Here is a 22,620-nt window from a genome sequence, read left to right on the forward strand (position 1 = left end):
ACCAGGTCAAAGTCGCTTGAGGCAGAGTTGCGGGGAAGGATGGGGGATCTCAAGCTGCACCTGACCAGAGGCCACTCTCTATCCACCATCATAGAGTTCTTCAAACCAACTCACCACTGGATTTACTACAAATGTGCATGGATGGGGGTTCACCTAAAGGATATCAAGCTTGATATCATGTTGTCCACATGAATGAGCTTCCAGGATATTCACATAATTTTGAAAACAAAATGACTTTTTTGTTTACCTGTTCAATGGTGGCTCTTTCTGCCCACTGCCAGCTAACTCAGAAACAACTAATTTTCCTTATTTCTTGAATAAGCAAAATCCCTCATGTGAAACTCTAAATAGTATCAGGGCTGAAAGCCAATAAAACATACATGAGTTCTGCTTCCAGACAAACTTCTCTTTGATTGGTCATAGCATCATGCCCATGTTGCATTTACCAAAGCTGGGAGATTATACTACTTTGTATAATTTAATATCATAGGACGGATCAATAAATTTCTTATTTCCCAAGAGACAAAAAAAGATTGATTGATTATAATCATTATTGGCTAGAGCTGGTAATAATCATGCCAGGTTACGCCACTGGCTGAATCCCATTTTACCCTGTAATTCATGGACTCCAAAACTGGACTCCTACTTATTAGTGTACTTTTAATAGAATTGCTAGATGGAAGTGCAAAAAGTAAAAAAAAAAAAACTGTTTTTATGACATTCTGTTGTTACTTTAATATGAAAGCAATTATATGCTGTTTTCCTGACAAGATAATTTAACCTCGGTCCTATGGACCAAATAGAGAGATTATGTAAAAAGTATATGATGAAAAGCAGCAGCAGCCTATTTGAGTTGAAGAAGGAAAACAAAGTAAGACTGTAATGGATCTATATTGGTGGCTGGAGTCTAGCCAAAATAACAGTGACGTGTTTAAATTACTAAGCAATGAGTGTGGTCACAAGGATATAGTGGGTCAGTAGAAAAACCTGAAACTAAGCAGTCGACATGAATACCAGCATGGACGGGAATTAGGCTTTTTGTTCTCACTAAGCAAGGAGATTGACTTTCTCCCTGCTTTTCTTTATTCTATATTAATACAATACAGGAGCAATACTCCCAAAAAAAAAACTATTCCCAGCCTGCCTGACAGTGTTTGGCTAGGTCTGAAAATCTCTGTCTGAAAGAAAACTGAAGGTGTGAATTTTCTCATTCTACCAGTATATAGAGCAGCGCCACAATAGTAGCTGATATGCTCATTAAAATAGTTGAGACTGAGTATGTTAAACTAAAAGAAAAAAAAACTATCTGTCACAAGAAAAGCCTGGTGTTTTAAACAGCATGGTACATGGAGAGCATCTGCTTTCCCACCTATGAAACTCAGCTCATCCTCCCATTACCATTATGCCTCATATAAAGCAATACAAAACAATAACAATGAAACAATTGCACCATCAACTAGCAAACAGCACAAAGTTATGTAGCAGTAGCAAAACTCAAAAGAAGATAATCTAGTGCAGTGGTTTTAAATCCTGGTCCTCAAAGCTCAATGTTCTGCATTTTTTAGATTTTTCCCAGTTTTAACAGGCCGGATCCAGATGACTGCACTTCAGCAAAACCTGATAACATGCTTTCAATAGATATCAGCTGTGTGAAAGCTGGAAAACATCAAGCAGGGCAATGTGCGCTGAGGACAAGGGTTAGTTGTAGTATAATGAGACCGAAAGCTAAATGTTTTCACCTATATGTGGTTCTGCTCAAAGAGAAAAAAAGAGGACTGCACCACGAAGCAGGATTACTGGGTTAGCGAGGTCAATTCAGGTTTAACCCTGTCGTTCCGGTATATAGAAGTTGAATTCTTTTGTAGGGATATATATATATATATATATATATATATATATATATATATATATATATATATATATATATATATATATATATATATATATATATATATATATATAATAAATATATATATATATATATATTTATTTATTTTTCTTCTTGTTTGCTGTAACATCATATCATAAAAAATAAATAAATAAATAAATCCTATAATGAAATGGTTTGATCAACCTTATCTATCTGCTTCAATAACCCCAGCAAATTTCAAAGCTTAGTCAAAATGAAGAACTTCTTTAAGGTATGCATTCAAAAAAGTTTTCCACTGAGGTTTCAGTTATTTTTCAAATAACACGTTTCTCTAGATTAATGTAAAATAACACTTTATGTGCATTCACACCAAGTGCGTTTTGGGCATCAGAAATGCTTTAATCACGAAGCACTGGGTCAAACGCTGGTCAAGGTGCTTCGATGCTTCTATGCTGTGGTTGCTCTGCTCTCTGGTTGTTTATCTGCTCTGTTATGTGGCTACAAGCTCTAGAGCAGCTTGGCTTTATTTATTTTGATGAGTTATAAAACATATTTTTAACACATTTGAAGAGAGAAAGTTCACCTCCACACATCATCTGTGAAGTCAGTTTATCAGGATTATGATGTTATGGTGTCATATGCAGTTCTTGTTGGATGCAGTATACCCCATATAGCAACGGGCGAAAGCGCTGGGAATCCCCAAATGAAAGTGCTCTTAAGCCAGCCAGGCTGCCAGCTTATGTTTGGAGTGAATGGAAGTGAATATAATGTGTTTTGTAAGGTTTGTGGTTAGAAACTGCAATCACCAAAATATACAATAAAATTTTTGCCAGCAGGTTTTAAACATTTTTAGTTAATTTAGGTATTTATGAGTTATTTGCCAGAGTTCATTAAAGGGCATTCATAATGATCAGTGCTCATCTCTTTTCCTTGTACATAACAATCCATTCTTCTGTTTAAAAAACCTTTTTCATATGCAGACAGCTTTGCACAAGTGATCACAGATTGCATGTAGAGTCTGTCTCCTAAAAAAATCCTTAATAGCTTTACTGACTGGTTGCCGCTCAGTCTCAAGCTGCAAAAATTCAGATTTCTAAACAGCGTTAAACACTCGGACACCAGGATGCTCTGATGGTGAGACACCCAGATGGTTGGATGCACCACTCCCGATACTCAGATGCGCTGCAAGACCTCTCAACGCGGCTGTATGCCGTCCCCCACAGACTTTGCATGTAAATCATATGCTTTGACATCCAGAGCGAGTTTGAAGTGAACACACCTTTAAAATAATTGAAAATAAATGTGTGCTATATTTTTATGAAAAAGATTCAAAACCAGGAATTGTCTTCATCATCCATAATAATCTGTGATTTGTTCACAAAAAATATATCAGCTTAATATATTATGTGGCATTTAATGTGCAACATGTGTAGAATGGTCCAAAGTAATCCATTGAAGCTTAAATTCAGATTCATTATCATAAAGTGTTTATAACTGAAATAATTAATTTCAATATATTATATACTTTCAAAGTTTAATTTTTTTGTTTAAGACTAAATCAATTCATGAAACTGCTAACGTAAAAATAAAGAGAATGTTGGACATTCACTACACATTTTTTAAAACATTTTAGAGCCCCAGAAGCAAACAGCTGACCAGGAAATTCATATTCATTAATACTAATACTAATTTTGCTCAAAGTTCCCAGAAGGCCTGCTGCTGCTGCTGCAACAAGTGTTTTATTAAATAGACAATTAGCTTTAGCGATAATTCGTTTTAGGTAGTTTAACTGCACAGAGCGTTGTTCCACTTTTGATTCTTGTACAGTATGTTTAAAGAAACCCTAGAACACAAAGTGAGACACAAACACATGTAAAGGTCTTTGGACTGTTTCGCCTCTCTCTTCGATCGCTCATCAAGGGATCACAGTGATAATTAATTCTGGCCCGATACTGTGAGCCACTTTTCTACAGTAAAACCAGAGGAGGGAGATTAAAAAGTGACTGATCTAAAAAGGAGAGTTCCACAGTAGGATGCAGCAGCACAACTGTTTGAACAGAGGGTTCAGAGGATTAGAGCAAGCCCTGTCGTTTTTTCGCCCAATTAACATGCAGTTTTAGTACAACCGTGTGGATAGGATGGTTTAACTGTGCAGGCTAAATGCATGATTATAGTTCAGGTTTGGACAAACTAAGAGAACATACGTTCCTTTGGGCTTTTTAATCCAGCCTATGGCATAAAATTGTACAATACATACTTAAGATTGCTGTTACAAATCTCATTGCCACAACTTCTTCTGCTGGCCATGACGTACTGTGGAACACATTAGTAGTTTTCTTCTGTTCTTTAGTCACACTTTGAGCTACCATCTGGTGGCAAAGATGAATGCAAGCACTGTTGTCCAGATGAGATGATCAATCAGCTGGGTTATGACAGTTACAATTCAGCCAGGAAGGTCACTGACGTGAAAAAAGTTGACAGTGAGTGCAGCAAGATTAACAAGGTATGGACAGTGCTTTGACAGAGGGCTGGTATCCTGCAACTTTTAGATGTGTCCTTGGTCCAACACACTTGAATCAAGTAATTAGATGATTAAGAGGACTCTGAAGAAATTGGCTGAAACCTAAGGAGGTAATTTAGCAATTTGACTCAGGTGTGTTGGACAAGAAACAAATCTAGGGGTGGGCATCCCTTGTTTAGAGATTGGCACCATTTTACAGGTTCAATAAAACTCCTTTGTCAGGCAAGCTACCATCCAAGAGTCCAGAATGAGGGCAAGTTATGTGCTTGCAAAGAGAAAAGAGCAGCAAGTGATTTTCTAAAGTACAGTTTTTAAATGAGTACTGTTTATGAAAGGGGCAGCAGGTATCTCATATCTTAGGAGCAGGAACAAGTTTGAAAACAAGCTTGTTGAGCCAATAACTACCTTGACTAGGAAGCTATGCAAATTAATTCACTCATCCACTTCATATTCATTGGCACAGGACAAAAGCAATAGCAAAATAGCAAAAAGGATGCTACCCACATTTAATTTTAATGTGAAGAATTAATTACATTTATGAGATCATTGAGGAGTTTGGGCATTGAAATCCATCCATCCATTTTTCGTCACACTTATCCCACATGAGGTCACGAGGGGTGCTGGTGCCTATCTCCAGCTGTCTATGGGTGAGAGGCGGGGTACACCCTGGACAGGTCACCAGTCTATCGCAAACAAGAGATAATTTCATTTTTGGAGTTATTTGAGAAAGCTGACAATTTTCCTGCTCTTAGTTAATGGACCGGTTGTGTGATTTAGATTTAACTGTGGACATTTTTAAACACCAATGATCTGAACCTGAAAATACAAGGCAAAGATCAATTTGTACATGAAATATAACACAAATGACAGCCTTCAAATCCAAGTTGACTCTATTTTCAAATGTCACCCATGTCAACATGTGAGAAAATACATAAAATTCCAGGAAATCCTACAGAGTTCTGTCATTGCTTTTATGATTTAGAAAAAAATTAAGATGTCTCCTAAGCTGGTGTCATGTCAATTGCAGCTTCAAGAGATTGATTTTAATAAGAGAGGTTTGGGTTACTTAAACTGGACAAATTTTATGCTTCATTAAATGAAGCAACATTTCCAAACATGCAGAAAATGTAATTTGGAAGACTTTTAGCGTTATGCATATCAACAAAGCAACATACAGATCCCAACTGACTGAAGAACTCTGTTCTTAGAATTGCTAAAAACTGACGCCAGATTTGTATGAGCTGGCAAAAAGGGTGTTTTCATTTAATGTGAATGTAAGTGACATTTAAATCCTTTGAAGGGGATCTGTTAAGCCACATAATGCAGGCAGAACATAATCTGAAGGTCCACTCATCTTTCTCCCTGTTTTAGTCCCATGTCCTGAGTCAGTCTGCTACATAAAATTTAATTTTGTTTATGTCATTGTAACAATTAAGGCTCTTTTCTCTGGTTAAGAAATACAATTACCAGTAGTAAAAGGAAAAGGGAACCAATAGTATGAGTGATATATGAGAATTTCCCCTAAGTGTGGATAATAAAAACAAAATCCTTTTTGAACTAACATTTGTCTAGCTTCTATCCATCCAGTCCTGGCCCATCTGAACAAACTACTTTCGCCTCCGATTCAAATTTTTCCTCACCTCTAGTATAGAGGCTGCTAATCAGAAAATGTTGCATGTTTAGATAACATTTTGGGACACACACAATGTATTTTCCTAATATCATGTAGACCTGTTAATTAAAGCTCTAATCGCTGTTTGTCGGTTTGTTTATCTAGTGTAATTTAACATGATTCTCACATGAGAGTATCCAGCTGCCCCCTGCAATTTCCTTTCAAACTTGACAGGTAAATGAAGAAGCTCAGCTTCAATTCAAGTTCAATCCAGAAAACTGGCAAATTTTAGCTTCAGATTTCTTCATACTAAATCTTATAGCCAAGGAAAAAATTGCATTCATTTTCATAGAAACCCTTCCAATATTCCCCTTTCTACTCAAGCCTTAAGATAAGATTTTTTGAAAACCTTGTTTTCCATCTGATCATCGTCTCGGAATAGCCTACTCTGGTCTCAGAGGTCTAATCACAGATTTCAACAATGATCTTCTCCTGCCAGCTGAGACTTTGCATTAGGCTGATTTGCTCTAGGCGCCATGTCTGCTCTGACACAGTAACCCTGGGGCTTCCAGCTGTTTTAGGTGCCTTTAAAACACATTTATACACAACATTAGAGTGTCAGTTGAAATGAAAAGGTTTCTACAGATTTAAATTATACATTTGAGGGTAAAATTTAAGATGTTGATCATAATGGGGAGAGAAGTCTAGAAAAACAACCCCTTGCTATTTGGTGAGATATTTTAACTTAAAAACCAGTCAAAAATAGGAAGAAATAAAAAAAATTGCTTACAGTTTTCTTTCCAAACGTCCACTAGATCACCGAGTCTTCCCTCTTTATTTTTTATGGTAGATCTTATGCATTCCCAGGGAGATATTTCAGGCGGGATCTAAATATTGTTGGATCATAGACAGTCAGGTAAATGGAAAGCTATAGACATTTTTGCTTTGTATGTGTTTTATTTATTAGAATTATTTATGTTTTTGCTGGCCTAATTTTTTTTTTTGCTAGTCTAATTTTTTTGTGTTTGCATTAGTTTTATGATTTAGCATGAATTAATTTTTTGACCCCTCAGCCACCATAAGAATATGAATTATCCTTGTACATGGCACAAAAAAACTGTAATTGGCCTAATCTCTGTTTAACGTTAGCCAATGTTTATACAAAGTCTGTTAACATATCAGGACAAAGCATTGCTTGGTAGTCCACCTATTGGACCAGGAGGTAGCAGCATGTGTCTGTGTTTGGGGAGGGAGGTGTTTGTGTGCGTAGAAAGAGAAATTACAAAGAAAGTCCAGTTAATCTAAATTTTAGCAGAAAAAAAAAAATGAGTCAGATGTGTTATAACTGGTGGGCAGACAACAGACAATGATTATTGTGAAATTTTACCATAACCATCATTATATCAGATGAATATGTTTTGAGAGCAGGAGCTATGAAATTAAAAAATGTGATTAAAGTTGATTATCATCATTAGGGACTAAAGACTATGACACACATAAGCCTTTTACAGTCCAGCAGTGCAAATACTATCAGAGAACATCATAATGAGTTTAGATGATGAGGGATAATGGAAATGATATCCGAGCAGCATCTGATAATGTTGTTGCTACAAAATGGTAAATGGGCTCTTTCGCAAAACACATCAAGTATGCCAGATGCTGCCTCTAGCATCCCAGTTTGTCAAACTCCAGATCAAGTGGGTGGAACACCACTTTTTTTAAATGTCTCACCTCATTGTTTGTTTTGTATTTTATAGTCCATAGAGTATAGGATATAAACAAAAAACCATATTTGAATGTACACTTTACTGTTTTCTACCTGTAAGATAGATTTGAACCCATGTTTCTAATAGTCTTACTGTTCTTTTATAAGTAAATCATGATTGGTTGTGTGAATTTACTTTCACCAAATAATTTATATTTTATAGAATAATTTTAATAATTTAATTTCTCAAATAAAGAATCAGGACATTGACATGACCCTGGAGAACTTAACAGCATATTTCTGAGTTAATTAAATATCTTGATTCAGGTGTGTGGAAGCAGAGACAGATCTAAAGGTCACAGGACACCAGTCGTCAATGACTGAAATGGAGACCACTAACAGGTTGCTTTTAAAGAATTTTAAGAAAATTCCAAAAGCTTCAAAATCACTTCCCAATTCAAGCAAACACACAACTTGCAAAACAGATTTTTTTTTTTGTTTTTTTTGGAATTGGTTTTTACTTAGGCTTATATTTTTGTTGGCACATAGATATTGTAGATATTGAAAAACTGTTCTTTAGCTTTCAGTCTTTAGCATGAGTTGTTTGTTTTGCATTTTTTGGCTAGGGTTAGTAAAATTTTAAAGCTTTTGGATCAGAAAATATTTCATTCCATTTCAGAAATTCTTCTGTCGATGCAACAGGGATTTTATAAATGCACCTTATGTCAGGTTTGATGGATGTTTTAGAGGACCCAAAAGCAGAGATGGAAACAGAGATAAATTCTTGTAGGTTTAAAGAAAAAGTTGGTGGAAACAGAAGCATAAACCCAAACTGAACATCAGGGAATTTAGGAACCAAACAAGGAGACACTTGGTAGGAACATACATAAAAATGAAGAGAATCCTGTAACAAGGCAACAAAGAATAAACAGGGCTGAACTAAAACTAAAAAATAACTTAAATGAAGCAAAATGGAAATACGATCAATGACTAGAAAAAAAAAGAATGACCAAGGGGAAAACTAGATGATAGGGGACTGCAGATAACTGAAAACCCCCCAAACAGGAATAGTAAAACTAAGTTGTTATTAAAAAAATGATATAATTCTTAATAGTAAAAGCAGAATCACATAATTCACAAAGTGAAAACTTAAACAGAACCAAAAAGTCCAGAATGGCAGATAACCCCATAGAAAATATACATTGGGATACGTGGAATTAATCTAGATTAATCCAGATTAAAACTGATTATTTAAATTATTTTAATTTGGTTTGATCCAAACTTTGAGACAGTTCTAGTAAACTTCCTTAGCTCTGTGAATAGAATAGAATAGAATAGAATAAAATAGAATAGAATAGAATAGAATAGAATAGAATAGAATAGAATAGAAGAGAATACAATAGAAAATCCCTTTATTGTCCCACAACGGGGAAATTCTTGTGTTTACACTTGCAAAAAGATTATAGAAAAAATGGTCACACCAATGTGGACCTTAGAAATCAATAAGAATAACAGAAAAGTGAAGAGTTAAAAGATAAACGATAAGATACTATGCTGTAAAGTGTTTAACAATATAAAACTGTGCACCTGGAGATTAAATAACCATTATACAGCTATGGAAATGTTTACAGTATATAGTAGATATTTGAAAATAGAAGCAACATCATAGATGTGCAAAATGACAGCAGTATGTTTTTTTAACTAACTTAGAAACTTTTAAAAAAATCACCATGCATGGTCTTATTGTCTATGAGTTAAAGGAATAGTACACCCAAAACATGATTAGCCTTCATTTTCTACTCACCCCCATGCTGAACAACACTCTGGAGTACTTTTTTGATATCTCAAATGCATCTGGAGATCTGGGAGGCTTCTTGCTGTCTGCTGACATTCAAATAATGGAGGTCTACGGTGCCCGAGACAGAAAGGTCCATAAAAGTCCGCAAAAACGTGTCAATATTCCTCCATACTGCTCGTCCAATGTATTCCAAGTGTCCTGAGTGGGTAGCATCCAGAATTTACTCGAAACGAAGTAATTTAGAATGTTTTTAGAGCATAAACAGTAGTGTATGGGATTTCCTGAAAGCGCGCGCCGGCGCGTTCATGACGCTACGGAAGCCGGCAGACCAAACCAGATGAAAGTGCGCATTCAGCGTCTGCTCTGCCGATAATGCAAGCGTAGCAGAAGAAATGTGCTGTTTACCTGTGCAAAGAAAGAAACAACGAAAGAAAAATGTCTGAGGACTTCAGTGTTGAGGAAGAGCATGAGTTCTTTGCCGAGCTGAATGCGCACTTTCATCTGGTTTGGTCTGCCGGCCTTCCGTAGCGTCAGGATCGCGCATGTGCGCGCTTTCAGGAAATCCTATACACTACTGTTTATGCTCTAAAAACATTCTAAATGACTTAGTTTCGAGTAAATTCTGGATGCTACCCACTCAGGACACTTGGAATACATTGGACGAGCAGTATGGAGGAATATTGACACGTTTTTGTGGACTTTTATGGACATTTCTGTCTCGGGCACCATAGACCTCCATTATTTGAATGTCAGCAGACAGCAAGAAGCCTCCCAGATCTCCAGATGCATTTGAGATATCAAAAAAGTACTCCAGAGTGTTGTTCAGCATGGAGGTGAGTAGAAAATGAAGGCTAATCATGTTTTGGGTGTACTATTCCTTTAAGTATATGCTCATGTTATATATATGAATATGCTCAGAAAAGCAGAAAGTACTTAGAGTATGTGTAAAAGAAAATTCAACCTGCAAATCCTGAAGATATACTAAGGATCAATGGGAACTAAGGAACTAAAAAATGCAATGCCACGTTACAAACAGAATCAAATCCCTCAGATCAAGAAACATTATTGGTCTGAAAAGGTTTGTTCATCTTGAATGTTGCACATTTGTTCAGCTGTGAACCACTGAATCAAAGCCTTTGAGAATCCAAACTGCAGCTGCTTTCTTATTATAAAGCACCTTTTAAAGGTTAATTCATTGCAATTATTAGAAAAAATATATGTGTTTTGATTTCTTCATGGAATGAAATGTAGACCTCTGAATTTCAGGGATATAACTAATATGAATAATTATTTCTGCTTGTTGCTTTAGTTCATATGATATCCTCATTCCAAAAAATACCTGCACTGACGTTTTGCAAGCACCTCCTAATATGAAAATCTTTTTATATTTAAATTCACAGTCCCATGCTGCTTGTACTTTGTCAGTAAAATCCGATTAAATTCAGCTTGTCAAGCGCCACGGATTGAAATCAAATCCACGTTCACTCCAGTGATTTCTAAATTGAGTTTAATGCTGACGAAGAAAAGTCAGCCATGCAATTCAAGGCCACTGACTTAATGTTACTGAAGTGTCTCAAGGCAGATATGAGTGTTTCCTTTTCCTGGTATGAATTTAATAAACACTCATTACAACTTTTCAGTTTTATGATGAACATGGTAGAAATGAATGTCGAAGTATTGCAGTTAAATTAAAGGAGACAAAGGCAAGATTCTCCTACGATGATGTGAGCAGTTTAAAAGCTGGATGCACTGTTGGTGCACACACAAATAAGCAGGTGGTAGCAACAAAGAGTGTGCTGTGGCAACTGGCACAATTAAGTCGATGAAAGAAAAGGATCTGTATTTAGAGGCAGAAAAAAAAATTAAAGGTGCTAAAATGAGTTTCAGTTTGGTGGCAGATAAAATCCACAGAAGCTGAACACCTGTACATACATCTCAAGGGGATTAAAGGACAAGGATGTAAAAAAAAATCTCAAGAGCATAGATAGATCTCAGCTCTTTTGTAGCCTTTTCTCAGGGTTGTTGTGTATTCTGCTCTTTTGAGGGTCACAAGAGTGTAAATATTTTTAAAGTGAAACCAAAATGCATGTATGTAGTCGGCATTTAATTGAAGTTGATTTATCAACTCTGGTGGTTTATTATTTATTTTAAGCCTGGCAACTTTGCTTTTGTCCATCTATGTTTTGTTATTTTTTCATTTTACTGCTGTTCAAATTGGCAGTAATTATACCTAGTGTGGTTGTGGTCTGTTCTGGGTTTATTGGTAGTCATTTTAAAATCTTTCATTTCTAATTAGTCTGTTTTTTCTGTGCTCCCTGGGTTTTCTAAACCATCTCATATGTCCCTATTCAAAGCAAATACTCACATATTTTGTCTTCAGTGCTCAGACCTGATTCATGTACTCCTTGGTTCTAGTGCTCCATGTGAGATCCGTGTGGCTTTACCCTGCTGCGGTTGGCCCTTTTTGTTTAAAAAAAATATATATCTTTTTCATTTATTGAAAGGAAAACCCACAGTGGTCACAGAAATAACTCAAGTCTGACAAAAGTAATAATGAATTAAAATTCTATCAAAATTAACAAATGAAAGTCAGACTTTACTTTTCAATCATGCTTCAAAAGAATGATTTTAATATTAATCTAATAAAACAGGCCTGGGCAACAATGATCATACTCTTAACTAGTGTTGCACCGATACCGATATCAGTATCGGGAAGGGCCCTGATCCAGCCTTAAAATGGTGGTATCAGTATCGGTGAGTACCAACAAATAGGGCACTAATACCATTTGTAGAGCCAAGAGTGTATTCAACTAATGTCACTCATTCCAGTTAGGCAATAAAATGTTCTACTGGATTCAATTTGTATTAGTCTTTTTCCTGCATTACAAAGGTAGGCAGCAGCTTGACAAAGCCATGATGGCAATTGTTACGACCCGTCTAGGGTTGCCAGACCATAACATATTAAAGAGTGGATCCATCCTCTTCTCATCTCGAGCAGCTCACACATACAAAGTTAAACATCTTTAGAAAGTGATTTATTTACAAAAAGAAAAATAGTTCTAAAGTTACATCATAAATGGAGGAAATGACTTCAGAGAGAGCTATATGCCAAAAATAACAAACAAAAAGCAACTGTCTAAAACAAAGAAATGTAGCAACTTACCTACTGCAGTATAAGTAAACAAATGACAGTCACCTTACCTCCCTAACTAAGAAAACAGAAGAAAACTTAAGACACAGAAATGGCAGCTCACTCTTACAAGCTCCAGAATATTCAGATGTTAACAGTACGGCCAGTTGGGAAGAGTGGAGGACGGAACCAGGAAGTCCACATCAGCAGCCTTTTTATAGTTGTCACTTCCGGGAAGCCACCAATGGGATGTCATGTCGTCATCGTCCTGGAACCAATCAGCAACTGGCACCTGCACACTTACATTTACATACAAATTTACAACGCCAGCTGTAACAGCAATTATTTGACATCAAAGTATTATGCAGTTCTTCATATCTAAGCACAAACATCAAATTCAAACAGATGGTATCAGGATCGGTATTGGAAAATTTTGCACAGCCAGGTATTGGGTATCGTATCGGCGCAACACTACTCTTAACTTAATATTTCGTTGCCCAACCTTTTGAGGCAACCACTGCAGTCAACATTTACTGTAACTGTCAAGGAGATTTCTGCTCCTCTCAGCAGTAATTTGGCCCACTTCTTATGAGACAGCTGCTCTAGTTGTCTCAGTTTTGAAGGCTGTGTTTTCCAGCTGCCATGATTCAGCTTCTTCCAAAGATGCTCAATAGGAGTTAGGTGAGGGCTCATAGAAGACCACTTCAGGATTGTCCAATGTTTTCCTCTCAGCCATTCTTGTCCTTGACCAATGACCTGCAACTAAGACCAAGCGTTTTGATACTGAACAACAGTTTTCTCTCCAGAATCCTTTAATAGTCTTATGATTCCATTGTATGATGCACAGAGATGGGAAGTATCGAAGTACAAATACTTCCTTACTGTACTCAAGTAGATTTTTCTGATATTTTTACTTTACTTTACTACTTATTTTTATGGCGACTTTTTACTTCTACTCCTTACATTTTTACACAAATATCTGTACTTTCTACTCCTTACATTTTAAAAAATTGGCTAGTTACTTTAGTTTTGAATCATTTCAGTGGAGTTACCGTTATTATTTTTCACGTCATCAATACCAAATTTAATCTAATTGGATGAGAATCTACGTTGCATTTGACGCACCACTACAAGATGAATCGACAGATTCGGCGGTATTCATTGGCGGCAAATCATTGCAGCTTGGTGGCGGTGGCGTTAGCATAGTAGCATGGACGAGGAGATGATTGAAAATGAACACAACGGAGATCTAGTCCTATTGGCAGACATCCATTTAAAATGTAGGCAACGGCATGAAAAAAGTGGTTTCTACTTTTACTTTTATACTTTAAGTAAATTTACAAGCCTGTATTTTGTTACTTTTACTTGAGTAAAGAAGTTTAATCAGTACTTCCACTTTTACCAGAGTATTTTTTAACACAAGTATCTGTACTTTTACTCAAGTACGGAAAGTGAGTACTTTTGCCATCTCTGATGATGCAGAGATTATGCCAGATGAAAAACGCAACCCCAGAACATAACAGAGCCTCCTCCATGTTTCACAATAGGAACAAAGTTCAATTCAATTCTGTTAATTCATATAATGCCAATGCATAATACATCTCAAGGCACTTAAGTGAGGTAATTCAACTAAATCAAATCATACAGATGGTGATAAGTCTCCTTCGGAGAAACATATGCTGCCATATCAGCAAAAGAAGGACTGAGAGGATCAGCAGGATTGTTGGAAGAATTCCTAGAAGTCAACTCCAACCATGACTTTAAACCTTTGAAAAGAGTTGGACACATATTTTCTCTGTTTTTATGCCTGAACGTTGATTTAATTTAGAAAGTCAACTAATTCATGGTTTCAGCAACCATTCTCAACACTCATTATGGGGGTTTTTCCAGGGTTTTCCATTAGTGCTCCTCAAATTCATGATATTTTTTTTCACTTAGTTTCTTAAAATTCAGGCTTAAATCCCATCTCAAGCATCTGCTTTTTGACTGGATAGGTCCTTACTGTAACACATTAGGTCCACCACTTCCAAGCTTTAAGATCCGGCCACAGTTCAGACATGTTTTCACTCATAGGATCTTACTGCTTTCCAAAAATGTAAAATGAGCTGGTGGTATTTTTTTATTTTTTTTATTTTTTATTTTTGGTTTCATGTAAATATACCTATAATATCAATTTAATCCAGAACTATAAAAAAGTTGCGCATAAGACCTAGAGTAACCTTTCACCACTTCTGCAAGAGTGTAAGTGGTGATACAAGTTATCTTTATTTTTATTCATTCAGGGCTCAGTTGACAAATGTGCTTATGCTTGCAGCTTTAAGGGCCATCTTTGAAATGTTAGTATGCCCACTTTGTCGTGTTTTGTCACCAAAAGTCAAATCTGGAGCTTAATCAATACCTGTGATTGCATACAGTTATTTCACCTTCGACCAAAAGCTCAATGTGTCTTTAAAGCTGATTGTCGGTCTTTTCTAAATAGAAGGGTTAGTCTGGAATTATTGTTGGGGTAGTATTATGCCAATTTTCTGCTGATTACTTTTCTAAACTGAATGAAAGACAAGTTCTTTCTCTGGAAATTTGAACTTGGTGACAATATTTCGAAAATGGTAAATGCTAAATGGACAAAACATTAGGGGACCAATTTAAGAAAAAAAGGGCCTCAATTATCTTAGAAAAGAGAAGCTAAGACCTTCCAACAATTGTTAAATGACATTCAACAATATTTTTGGATGGTTATTTTATTTTAGACTGGAGATCACAAAGGGCTGAACCGGAGAATAATTACACTAGTTCTGAGTGCCATGATGTACAACCACGGAGATGTGGACTGCTCCCTACTGGGGAGGAGATCAATTATATAGGTCTCTTCTTTAAGAAAGATAAAAGGATTGTGCAGGAGAGGGGCAGTTGGCAAAAGTTAGTATCTCCACAAAGGGTGCTTTTACCCCTAAATCCAGTCTGTTGTGGTGAATAAAAACCTATGCCAGAAAGCAAAAGTCTGGTTCCTTATCTGAAACTTATTTCCTCATATGAATTAGAATGGAAGAAGTTCTGAAATGTTCTTAGTTGAAAAGATCATCAAATGTTGGGCAACACTCTTTAGAGAAAGGGTTGTGAAGGTTTGTCACTTCCGGAAACCTAGAGTAGAACCACTGTAAGTGACAGCTTTGTCTGATTAATAGATAAATTATCAATTCAAGGTCTGAGCTGCTCAAGATGTTGCCAACTTGACGTGTGATGTCATAAGGTGTGCTGTTGCTAAGATACAGATGCAACAGCCAAATACATTTGTGGCAATAACTCATGATTTTTAAATATGTCTCAGTCTCTGCTACACTTGCAACAGTTTATCAGCTACTGCAGTGATTACCAACAGGGTGTGCTGGGATCTGTTTTGGTTTATGAGGACAAAACTGAAAAATTAAACAAGCTTTTATCAACCAAAGAGTAAGATTTTCTTTGAGTTCACCTTCAGCTTTGACACACATCAAAACCAAGCAGAGGAACAGACTGGATGTAGAGAACAGCCTGGGATCAGCTGTTTTGCTGAGCTGTTTTTGAGCTCATCAAAGCAGCTCGGGTGTCTTGATGAAAATTAATAAAACTAATTAGGGCAGTCTGACCATAAATTTTGTTCAGTATTTTGTTCCCAATTCATCCAGTTTATATGTGATTATAGGGGAGTTACTCAGAGGAGCTCCAGTTTTATAAATACAGGTTGATAATATGATGTTATGTTTAGGTTTTTTTTCTGAGATGATTCGAATAAAAGATCTAAGAATTAAATGCTCTAGTTAAAAGATTAAGTAAAACATTTTTTATTTTATAATCAGTTATTGTAGGTTCCACTTTTGGACAATCACCAATACTTTTGACTGAAAGGGTTATTAATGCTAAGAAAAAATGCCCAGAGGGGTACACAATTCAAGAAAATGTTGGGAAACACTGGGCTACTGTATCAGAGAAAACAAAAATCTAGGCTCATTGTGAGGCACCTGGGGAGCAATCAGGGGTTGAGGGTTTTGCTCAGCAACCCAGACTGCAGGTCATGGGGATCAAACTGGGTACTGGAAACCTTCTCAGAGCCCAAGCACTCTGCTCTAGCCACAGTCCCCTAAAGTTAGACATCCTTTTGGGAAATCACATCACAATCTTATATTTTTTTTAAAGCCCCTTTATCAGGTAATCTGTAATGAAGAGCACCATAAGATGAATGGTCACAGGAGACTGAAGAAGTACACAAGGTTTTATTGCAGTTACATACCAGGATGCACTTCTCCAGCCAAATTGAGATCTCATCAGTGCAATGACTGTGTGTGTTAGTACTATATACCAACTGTGTAGATAACACCATCCCCACCAAAACAGTGAGACACTTACCCAACACTATACCCTGGATAGCTGGTGATGGAAATAGGTATTTACTGAGAAGTATAAAGAAGCAACTTATTATTTAGCTAGGAAAAAACAAGAGGCATAGAGGAAGAAGCTTGAGAGTCAGCTCCAGCAAAATTTAATGAACAATTCAGTTAGTCATTTACTCTGACGCTGCTACCCCAGCAGATGTTAGCAGAAGAGAGAAGACTCTCAGACATATTAAGAATATGGAGCATATTGCTGCAAACACCGAAAGAACTAACTTTCTTCAAACTTTCTGGTAAGGTTGTCTCCAATCCAGTCTGTTGTCCAGGTAAAGACTGAGGTATTCAAGCTCCACCTCTTCTCCCATGATGGTAACATTGACTTGCAGAAGCAGATTGACTTGCCTCTGTTTGTTCTGGAATCCCAAATCATCTCCCTTTATTCACTTATATTTAGGAACAGATAATTGTTTCCAGATCCTACCACAAACCAATCCAGCAGTTCCCCGTACTCAGCTTCTTGTCCATTTCTGATGCACCCCACAACTGCAGAGTCATCTGATAATTTCTGCAGATGATTGGACTCTCTCTTGTACTGGAAGGTGGAGGTGAACAGAGTACACTCCTGTGCTTCTGTCTACCTGCTTTGACAGTTGTATCTTCAGTCTAAAAAACTGTGGTCTGTTTGCCAGGTTGTCTTTGAGCCAGGTGACTGTTGAAGTATCTGCATCAGGCCTCTTGAGTTTGTGACAAAGTAAATAAGGCTAAATCCTTTTAAATGCACTGGAAAAATCAAAGAACTTAATCCATATTATGCTATGTACCTGGCCTAATGACAGTGTGTTTGTTAATTTGTCATAACAAATTATTTGGTACCCAGAAACACTGATTAAAAATAGTTTTAGGTTGTTAACATTTTGATAAAGAGCTTGATGGCAGTAAAGGCACTTAATTTCTGAGCTGGAAGTCACCATGAAAGGTCACAAATCTGTTTTATAGAAGCTTGCAGTGGAAGTATAACCATAAAAATATAAATTTATATAACTTCCATTGCAGCTCCGGGATCCAAGAGACTTGCTGTAGGACAACAGTGTGATAAATACCCCCAAACCTGTCTTAAATTTAGGTCCACTGCATTACTTTCCATATTGATCCAGCCCAGAAGCATTTTTCAGGTGTATATATTTTCTGGTTCACTGACATTTCAAGCAGCAGTAAAAAGCTGAAAAGATTGTTTGGTTTCCTGGCTCTGACTCAGCTTCCTGAGGTGCTAAGATTAAAAAAATACAGCATAACACTATGACTAGAACACGTTAAAATTAATTATTTAATTAGATAAGTGCCGTAGCCTATTTTGATAACACTTGTATAGCAGGAAGTCTCTCCTGCAGTGTATTAATCATAAGTCAACACATAGTTTAAGACGAAACTAAGTGGAAGGTCTTTCAAGCCATATACTTCTGGTTTTTGCTTTCATTTAGACTTAAAAAATCACTAACTTTGCTTAGATAATAGATATCGTTTTCCCTTGCGCATATCATTGATCTGGTGGAAAAAGCTCTCTAATTACTTCTATCCTCTATTTGCATACAGCTTATATAATTTCTAAGGAAAAGGATCTTAAGTTTTTACACTGTAATCAATTATCTTAATTTTGCTTTTTTGACAGTTTTGAATATTTCAAATCATAAAAAATATACCAGTCAAAGACAATCCAAGGTAGTATGAAAAGCAGCTCTGAAAAGATGATTCCATTATTAAAGTAAAATGCTATTTTGAAGCAGGCAATCAGCACATGACCACCAACCTGTCACCAACATGTTTGACTGTATGATTTTTTTTTTTTTTGTTCTATGCCAGAATAGGATATACACCTTCATAAACTGTTCACTTGTATGTTGTCCACCCACTGAATATTCCCTCTAAAAGTGTTGTTCCTCTTTTCAACCAGCATCACTGAAAAAAATAATGCAACTATTTTTGGTATTTACTTAATCATATTTAGTTCTTTTAACACAGTTGTTTCATGTTAGCAGGGTAGGACATAAAATAATTGCATTAAAGTAACTAAATCTGATTAGGTAAATGCCAAAAGCAGTTGCATTATTTCTTTTTAGTGACTCAACCAAGGTTCAATGACTGTTTATATTTTTAGGACTTTGTCTGTGTTTGTCTGTCTGTGTACAGGGAAACTTATTAATGGATTTTAATTAAATTTTTACCAGAGTGTGCTTCATGCCAAGAAACAATCCATAAATTGTTGGTGATGATCCAGATCATAATCCAGATACAGGATTTTCTTTAAAGGATTCTTTAAGATTGTAAGATTGTGATTTATGATCAGAGGGTGGCAGCAGTTTTTAGCTATAGGTGTAGGTCACAAATATGAGGCAAAACTTGTTGTATGTTTGATTGAGGTGTTTTTTTTTTTTTTGTGTGCTTTTTATCTCATTTTATAGTTCTGACAGGATTTAAGCCTAATTCTGACTACAGAAACTGAACCTGGATTTCCAAAAATCAATTAGTGCTCATAGATCTGGATTTTGCACTTCATATTCCCTCAGGTTATTATGGTTTAATTTAAAAAATATTAATTTTAATATTAGAAATATTTAGGTAAGAGAACAAAAAATAACAATAAATATGCAAGGGGTAAAACTCTTTTGGAGCATTCAATGTTCATAGCAATGGGATATTGCTAGATGGTAATGAATCACAATGTTTTCCAAAGATAATATTTTGTGTATTTTCTTTGGTGTTAATGTAACTTGTATATATATAATCTCAGGATGTCTCATTTTAAAGTGCAACCTTCATGCTGAAGATGTAGTTATAGATGCCCCTTTAACAGGTGTATATTACTAAACACATTCATGGTAGTCTCTCTTCATGTGCTAAGGTTTGCTTAGTATCTCTGGTTATGTGTTTCTTCACAGCCATGTTACGAGCGAGTAAAGGACTGGCTAAACGAGAACCTGGTGGCCCTTTGGATCTTTGCTCTATGCACAGCTCTCACTCAGGTAATGACAGCTCAAAAATGAAATTTCCTTCACATAAACTCCCTCTTTCATGTATTTAACATTAAAAGAGCTCAAGTCTATGACATTAATAAGTCTTACGCTGTTACAATGTTAAGACCTGAACACAGGGGGTTTGAGGACTTCCTCTGAGGACCACATGGAGAGCTTAGCTCTGCGTAATATTCTCTTATCTCCCCTGCAGCTGAGTGATTCGTGATGTGCTTCCCTAATCTTAGAGGGTAGATACTCCATGTTGCCTGAAAACATCAAGCTCAGAACACTCCCCTGATGCTGCAGGCTGATTTTCTGTCAATACCCTTTTGAGAAATAATGAAAACCGGAAAAGAACATGTAATTACTGGCAGATTTATCTCAAAGATCTGTGGTGTTTGTTAGCAGAGACACAGCCTTATATTAGTGTGTTCTCATTTCCAGGGTGTCAAATGCCATTTAGTGTAGAAGAATCTGTACCATGCGGTTTAACCTGATATAATTCTGCTAATGCAACATCTGATGGTAGCATTACATCCTGCCTTGTTAATCAGAAATATTAAAACCAAACAAATGAAAAATAACATCCCAGGTTTCCATTTCTGCACCGTAAATACTTGATCATTTAAAACAAGAATGAGCTGTTTAGACACAAAAAAAGTCTCTATAGTATTGAAAAGATCAGTAAAACTTTAGTAATCGTGTACAATACACATTAACACAGGTAAATTACATGATTATAATGCAAAACCGGCCCAATTAACCACTGAAACTACATTATAACATTATGAAATATATAATATGGCTCATGTTCCCTGTAAAGGTGAAGTATTTTATCCAAATTAAACATGAACACTTGGAACAAATGGATTGCTTTCCAAAATCTCCAAAACAGCTTGTAAGGAGGTAGCCTGTGAAGTTTATACCTTTCTTTTCTTAAAACTGACAAGTTTCAGAAATACTTGGGTATCTTCTTCAAATGTATGATTTTTTTCTGCAGAATGCTTTATATAGTTTACTTTTCAGGGATGTATAGGTTGGTTTTATTGATGACTCCTTTTAATTTGCTCAGTTGTAGCCCAGTACTAATTCAGTTGTAACCTGATTTTTAGAAAAATGTATGCAAGTAATTGAGTCTAGATTGTACAATTTTCTTACTTTTCAAATTGTGCAACTTTTTACCAAGTACTTTCAGGTTCATTACCTATAATATACGGGCTTCTTTTGAGGAAAAGATAGCTGTTAGCAAATTAGTTGGTGACATGAAAAAGATGTGTTATCCTAAAAAGTACAAAATAGTACTTTCTGGTTAAGTAACATGTATTTTTACAATATGTCATTTTTATAATATATCGTCATATTGTAAAAAAAGAGGAACCTAAGGGAGTCGCAGCCTAGTTAGGGCAGTGTGCTAAGAATTCTGAGGTTCTGAGTTCAAGCCCCACTTCCACTGACTGCCACTCTGGGTCCCTGAACAAAGACCCTTAACGCCCACGCTGCTCCCTGGGCACCGCAACAACGGCAACCCACTGCTCCCCAAGGGGATGGGTTAAATGCAGAAAGTGAATTTTGTTGGTTTGTACTTGTGACAGTGTGATGATAATAAAAAAACACTAGAAAAAAAATCCTCTCAAAAAGCAGGAAATTAAGCTGTAGACTTTAGAGAGCTGCTAGAGATGCAGGTAAATAGTCTGTAGGTTTTTGGAAAAGCTTTTGCACTGAGGAAGGACAGTTCGTTAAATCATTGAAAGTGTCAGGGCTGTCTAAGTGACCTTTTGGTTCCTTAAAAACAACAAGGGAATTTAAAAAAGGGAAATATAAACCCAAGTGAGCTGCCAAAAATAGCTGCAGGGGCTCTATGTACAATAGGTTATTTATATGTCAACTGTTTATATAGTGCTGCATTTATCTGATATTTTATGCTTAAATGTCTCAACAATCAATTTTTCTGCTTTCTGTTTTCAGAATATGCACAGACTGTATGCGTTTTTAAATATATATATAACTAAATTTCTAAACATACTGTAGGACCTACTGTAGGTATTTTGTCTTTAAGAACATTCTATCAGCTCCAGTTTATTAATCAAGTACAAAAACCCCTGATATGTCTATATGTGACAAAGTTTGCTTTAATGAGTGACGTTATGATTTATAACATACAGTGGAGCAATCATTGTTCCAAGTGTTTTATTATAATTCCCAGAGCATCTACGGCGGAACATTTTAAAAACCCTTTTAGAGATCCTGTTTAAGCCATGAACTTTTAAATATATGGTTTGTGTGTAAGTCCCTGCTGGGAGAAAAATGTAAAATGAAATGCTCAGAAACATTTTAGTAAAAAAAATATGAGTGAAAATTTTACTTTTCCTGAAAGGATTTCATTTGATTTATTTAATTACGCACTGAAAAACATCAACATACTCATATCTGAGCACACTGCAGTGTAATATTTCAGTTTTGTCTTTATTTCACAGTTTAAGAGCCATATAATACAATTTTGCTAAAACAGTTTAGCACTGCACTCAGTTAAACGGCAGACGAATATTTCTCAGTTTATTCATAATGGAGTCCCATTTCCATCACCTACATAAAAATCTAAACATTTGTGTAAT

At 36.1% G+C, this 22,620-nt stretch overlaps 1 protein-coding gene across 1 annotated transcript in view; it reads left to right on the plus strand.

The window, feature by feature from the left end:
* Positions 1–22,620, plus strand: part of LOC119780981 (tetraspanin-4-like) — a 44,027-nt gene that overhangs the window by 17,022 nt on the left and 4,385 nt on the right. The window contains exon 4 of the mRNA XM_038281266.1: positions 19,934–20,017. Coding sequence (XP_038137194.1) covers positions 19,934–20,017 — 84 coding nt within the window. The remainder of the gene's footprint in view (positions 1–19,933; positions 20,018–22,620) is intronic.

The sequence above is a fragment of the Cyprinodon tularosa genome, unplaced genomic scaffold (genome assembly GCF_016077235.1).
Source record: "Cyprinodon tularosa strain WSP-4 unplaced genomic scaffold, ASM1607723v1 ctg1031, whole genome shotgun sequence".
Taxonomy (NCBI): Eukaryota; Metazoa; Chordata; class Actinopteri; order Cyprinodontiformes; family Cyprinodontidae; genus Cyprinodon; species Cyprinodon tularosa.